We start from the raw sequence: 6336 nt of genomic DNA on the forward strand, positions 1-6336 counted from the left end.
GGTGCGGCCCTGTGGTGAAGGAGCATTTTCTCGTGCTTTGAAAGCCATCTTTTTATGGGTAAACACCGAATCGTACCATATGAAATGCCAAGCTGGCAGCACCTTGTCATAAATGAGGTAAAAATAAAGTCTTTCAGGCAAAGCTTCCACCTGTCCCATGTGACAAAGTTTAAAACCAGAAGGAACGAGGGCAAAGGGATACCCAAGGGGTAGCGATGGCTCCAGCCATGCCCTGGCGAGGCCTGGCCCACCTGAAGGTGGGTGGCCCGGGAAGGTGACGTCCGCATTGCCTTGCTCTCTTGCAGACGCGGTGGGCCGGTGGCGGGAGGAAGGCCGCGTCGCCATCTGGCTGCGCGTCCCCATCCTCCAGAGCAGGTTTGCGGCGGGGGGGAAAAACTTCCATCACGCGGAGCAGGGCTCGTCCACCTTAACGCTGTGGCTGGGAGAAGGGCCCAGCAGGCTGCCGGGGTATGCCACCCATCAGCTGGGAGTCGCAGGTTAGTGACAAAAGTGGTTGTGCCCGTGGGAAGCCTTTTGGGCAGGCACTTGGGACCAGCTTCAGCATGAAATTGACCGTGCCTCTGCACAACCAGTGTACAGAAACCTGCTCGCTGTTTGGGTAACCTTGCAAAGTGAAGTGTGTCGTTCATGACTGCGCCTGTACAGCTTTGCACTTTGCTAAAAAAAACCAGGCTAGTAAAGAGAGAGAGGTCTCTCAAAACTACTCCAGTTCCAGAAAATAGTAAACAGCTCAGGGAGGTGAAAATGTAATCTTGAAACTTTATTTAACTCAAAAATACTGTTTTCAATCATCTTTTTGAGAAAAATGTCCTGGCTTTCACCTTGCAGATGACAGAGGTAGTATTTCAAGGTTCAAACAGTTTAATTTTAAGAGTAAACAAGTAACTACAAACTTCTTTTAAAAAATTTCTCTGCTCCCTGTCCTTACTGTAAATACTTAACAGTATATGCATCTGCCTAAATTATGCTCAAGTTAAGGTCTGTAAATGGGGCAAATTTAGACTAACAGGGATTGTTCAGGCGCCAGCTCAACTGTTAGCCTACATTACAGTGGTCCAAATGCTGCTCTAAGCTGTGCATAGAAGTCCACAAGCCAAATAAGTGTATTGTACAAACAAACATTTGGACATCACACTCTTGCCTATTTAGATCTCCCTCAACCACAGTTGGAAAGGAGTTGCTCTAAACACTGAAGAAGTGCCCAAGGAACGATAAGATGGTTTCCTGTTTTTTTTTTAATACAGCACAGTATGAGGAACTGATGATGAGTCAAAAATACAGCCAACTTGAACTCAGCTTTACCAGATTTGAATGTTATTGCCCTCTTTCTCAGCAGTCTTTCACAGAGGCACAACTACCTGCCCCATTACTCAGTAATCTGTACTTGAGGTTGGTTTGGACCCCTCACATACTGGTAAAGGCTGTACAGTACTGAGCAGAGGGACAGCCAGTCTCTCCCGTTACAAGCTTGACTTGTTTGTCCTTGCTTTGCAAGGACCATGTGGGATGTTAGTTCTTCCCCAGGTGATTTTAAGACCCATAAATGGCTCTTTGTCTAGTTAGAAAAATCCTAAAAGCTGGATTGTTTTATGTAGCAGCAGATCAGGTGAAAGTAAATTTTGGAAAAATAGTGCCTTCAGATACAAAACTCTGCTACTGCTGTGGGTAGTGGCATAGCCAGCAGAGGGCAGCTTGGAAGCTGAAGGCACGCTTGGATTTTTTTGATGGACATGTTAGAGCATGTTTTCCTGAGGTATGAAAACCTCACCATAAAAATATGTGGCATTAAATTCGAGTAAGATAATGCATTCTCCTACCAAAAGCACTGTGTTACCCCTTATGGTTAAAACTTGCATGTTTGAGAAAACGTGACTAACTGAAAGGGGATTTTTCTGAAGTTGGTTCTGCTGAGCTGAAAGTGCTATTTACAAGAAAGTCATGGAATAGGTGTGTTGTAACCCTGTTGGTTATCAGGAAGGACTTATTGTATGAAAAATCACAGCTTTGAAAAACCTTTCCTATAAACATTTAAAAATATGAAAAATGTACTTTCAAAGCATAATTTGCCAATGTACTTCGAGAAAGACACTTTGCACTCTGCAAGTAGGAAAGCTTTTGAGGAAAGAAAAAGTTCCATAAATGCGGTTTATGGATTTCATAATTTATTGCACAGATTTAAAAATTGAACAACATATAATGTATGTATTCTTTGCTACGACTTTTCAAACCTGTAAATATTTGTTCATTACTGGGAGATTTTTAACAGAGGTAAAGACTGAAGGATTTGGGCAGGTAAACAGATTTCTGTTTGTGAATTAATGACTGCAATTTTTTTTTCTCTGTTCCACTCACTCTCAGTGCATCTGGAACACATTTCAAGAATACACTAAATAGTGAGGATACCACCTTGTGTATGTTTATTCCATCCTCTTTCTACTTCAGGAGGGAGAGTCTGGGCAGTGGAAGGGCTTCATTCTGTTTTTAATTAATTTAATTGAAATATTATTTAAACATGTGCATTTATATTGTGTGTGTTTGTATAGACATTTATATTTCCTGCACAAAGAAATGTATCTGCATCAAAGAGGAGCAAATTTGCTGACGAGAGTCTTATGTCAAAGCGATGGCCAATGAGTTCAATGCCGTACTTCGTCCCTTGGGCATCCTGATAATAAAAATCGGAGATGCTGAAAGCAGTTTGCTGACCTGCAGGAAGCCAGCACAGGGAGCGAACAGGTAGAGAGCCTGTGTTGCCAAGTAGACCAGCAGCTGGTTTTCGTCCTGTCTTGAGTTTCCCACACAAGGAACGCTGCACAGCCAGGACGAGCGCCTCCCCATTGTCCAGCCAAGTGACGACAAAGGTGTGAATAAGCAAGGTCAGGTCATATTTTGCCAGACCACATCAGAGTCACCAAGCAGAGAATAGCAAATGTTACTCATTGGGCTTGGACATTATTGTTTAGAAATAGTGGAATATGTGATGTATCTTCCAGCTAACTTGCTGCATCCATTTGTAGGCGGCAGGATTTTCCAAATATGTAAAGGTACTAAAAAGTTTCTGGTGTATGAAGCTATTAAGAGGTTTTTGAAAAGCATTTCCAATATTCTCTGTATCTTAGGAGGAAGTGATCTGCCATCCGGAAAGTGACGTATTTGTAAATACGCCACACAACAATGGCATAGGAAGACAAGTTGAGGAAGGAAAGTAAAACGGGAGGAAGAAAAGTAAAAGTAATTATCTTCCTTCTCCCATGCAGTATAAGCCTTTCAACATGGCTGTTATTTTCCTTGCTACATAACCTACTTGTTGAAACAGAGTCATTGGAGTTGAAGAGAGAGATGAGTCTCCACACACACTTGATCATCAGCCTTGGCCAGTCATGGTACTTAAGGAAATGTGTAAAATGAGCAGCTGCATAAATGTCAGACTGCACAGGAAGATGGAGTTAGATGGGTTTTGATAGTCCAGGGTATCAAAAGTGACTTAAAAGCAGTTCCCAAAATGCTTCCAAAAGCAATCTGTTCCTGCCTGCTGATATTTCAATGCCAGCAGTCATGTGCACTCATTCACAGAATCTCAGAATATTAGGAGTTGAAAGAGACCTTGAAAGATCATCCAGTCCAACCCCCCTGCCAGAGCAGGATCACCTAAACTAGGTCGCACAGGAACATGTCCAGGCGGGTTTTGAATGTCTCCAGAGAAGGAGACTCCACAACCTCTCTGGGCAGCGTGTTCCAGTGCTCTGTTACCTTCATATTGAAAAAGTTTTTCCTCGTGTTCAGATTGAACCTCCTATGTTCCAGCTTGCACCCATTGCCCCTTGTCCTGTCATTGGACATCAGAAAGAAGAGCCTGGCTCCTTCCTCCTGACACTCGCCCTTTGCACATTTATAAACATGAATGAGGTCACCCCTCAGTCTCCTCTTCTCCAAGCTAAAGAGACCCAGCTCCCTCAGCCGCTCCTCATAAGGGAGATGCTCCACTCCCTCAATCATCTTTGTGGCTCTGCACTGGACTCTTTCAAGCAATTCCCTGTCCTTCTTGAACTGAGGGGCCCAGAACTGAACACAATCGTCCAGATGCAGACTCACCAGGGCAGAGTGAAAGGGAAGGAGAACCTCTCTTGACCTACTGACCACACACTGGCCTACTGACCACACCCCAGATTACCCCATTACATGCATGACAAGTGCTCTTCAGTTGAACATCTTTTTGTACATTTTTACATCAGTCATAAATAAAACAGGTAGAGAGTAGATATTTTTCCTCTCCATTACTCATTGTCTGGAGTTATCTGAGGTCGTTTGGTTTGGGGTTTTTGTTGTTGTTTTTTTGAAATAATTTTCTACCTATTTCCCCAAAGAAAACATTCAAAAAAACACAGTGTTGTAATAGCAATTACTTGGTTAGACTACAAGTGTAAACCTTTCCAGAAAGTCATCCTGGCATTGAATGATTTAAAGCTCCTGGTCCCACATTTGTAGCAAGAGTGAGAGTTTTTAAAACCACTGATCTCACTGATAGTCACCAGGTGTGGCCCAGTGAGCTTCAGCAGTGGGACTCCTGGGTTACACTTGGGAAAATGAGACCAGACAGCAAATCCCATTAGTGTTTTTTTCATGCTTCTTGATTTGGATTTGGGTGTCACCTAGCAGAGACTCTGGACATCTCACAGGGAATTTCACTGCCAAAAATTACATTCACAGGCATCAGTTTCTGGAGAACAGAGGACAGAAAATGTTCTGTTTGATTCAAATTGCAGTTTCCGTTCTTCAGAAGTCCTATTTGGTCTTAGCAGACCACTTGGCTCTTCTAAAAATTAATCCCTGTAATCACAGCATGCATCAAACTTGCTCCTGCTTTCCTTTTGTTCCCTCTTTTAATCATTACAGTACTTGAACCTGGACACTGCTAAATATTTACAGAAGGAATGAAATCATAAAGTCACAAGCCTTGGGGAGGAAGATATGTGACTACCCTCTTAGAGCATGTCCTTTGACATATCTTGAAGGAAGACTGGTATTTCGTCTTTGAAATATCCCTCCTACACATAGATCTGCCATGTGTTATTAAAAAACAGAGGATGTTTTGAGCTGGACACTCATTCCTTAATAACTCTCTTCTGTGGAAATACTTCCCTATAGCATTTTAAATGCGTTTATCATCACAGATCTGTCCATAGACTTTTCTTCCTGGTGTAAAATGATGTAAGCCATCTTTTTTTTACCATTATCTAATAATTTGAAACCCATGCATGACTGATGTGGAAAAGAGCCTGGTTAAGTTGCACTGCTGTACTCATTCTGCTCACCACAGAGCAGAGTTTTAAAATTTGAGAAAATGCCTGTTTTGAAGGGAAGACATTTTTAAAGTATGACCAATGAGTGTGATGTGATGATTAAACATGAAAGCACTTGGGTTTTAAAAGTAGGAAAGCTTGTAGTCTGCAGGAAAAAGTTGTGGGCTGAGCACGAGTACACAAGGAAAAGATGAACTTTTCTGATCTACATCATGATTTATTTATTTTTTTAATCAAGTGGAAGTGTCACTTTTCCATTTGAAAGCAATGCTTTTTTTTAACAAGTTGGCTCAGAGTACTGTGGAGTTCCTATCATGAGTTGTCAGCTGGGTATGTAGTATGAGTTATGATTGAGCATTATCAGTACTGTCAGCCCACTGAGTACTAAAACTTGTGAGTTATTAATGAGAGAACACTCAAATCTTTACCACAGCAAGCAGCTTTGTCATTAATTTCACTGAAGAAAGGTTCTTACCCATCGTGGCTACTCAGCCAGAGTCACTGGAAGAATTTCTGTTATTTGAGCAATATTACAGGCATGTCTCTGTTGAAGCAAGCAGCTTTGCTAGATTATTTGGATCTTGATCTTGCATTCTTTACTTTTGATAATAACACAAGTAAATTATTCTTTTCATTCCTTGTCTAATCTAGAACTTAAATGTGAGAAGTATTTATCTTGGTACTGCTAACTTTGAATTTTCACATAGGCTATTTAACCTTTTTTTTCATGTTTTACTGTGTATTAGTTTTCCACTGACAAACCAGTTTCTGCTGTTCATCCAGACAAATCTTGCTAGCTGTAAACTGAGTATCAGCAGGGATTTGTCATGCATTATCAAAACATTTTAATTTCTGGTCACTAAGACTGAATGTAGTTGTTTAACACTTAATCTTTTTATCAATAATAATATTATTATGTCTCTACTAGGTGCTGTTTTAGATGAAAGCACTGGAAAGGTGGTGGTTGTACAAGACAGAAATAGGGTAAGTTTGATATAGGATTATAAAATAGAGC

The 6336-nt window shown here is 41.3% G+C and overlaps 1 protein-coding gene across 1 annotated transcript in view; it reads left to right on the forward strand.

Moving 5' to 3' along the window:
• Positions 1–305: 305 nt before the first annotated feature.
• NUDT6 (nudix (nucleoside diphosphate linked moiety X)-type motif 6) overlaps positions 306–6336 on the forward strand; it is a gene marked incomplete at its 5' end in the record, with an annotated part of 13238 nt that continues 7207 nt past the window's right edge. The window contains 2 exons of the mRNA XM_010188891.1: positions 306–497; positions 6250–6305. Of these exons, the coding sequence (XP_010187193.1) occupies positions 306–497; positions 6250–6305 (248 nt within the window). The remainder of the gene's footprint in view (positions 498–6249; positions 6306–6336) is intronic.

Source organism: Mesitornis unicolor, unplaced genomic scaffold, assembly GCF_000695765.1.
Source record: "Mesitornis unicolor isolate BGI_N332 unplaced genomic scaffold, ASM69576v1 scaffold36787, whole genome shotgun sequence".
NCBI classification, from domain to species: Eukaryota; Metazoa; Chordata; class Aves; order Mesitornithiformes; family Mesitornithidae; genus Mesitornis; species Mesitornis unicolor.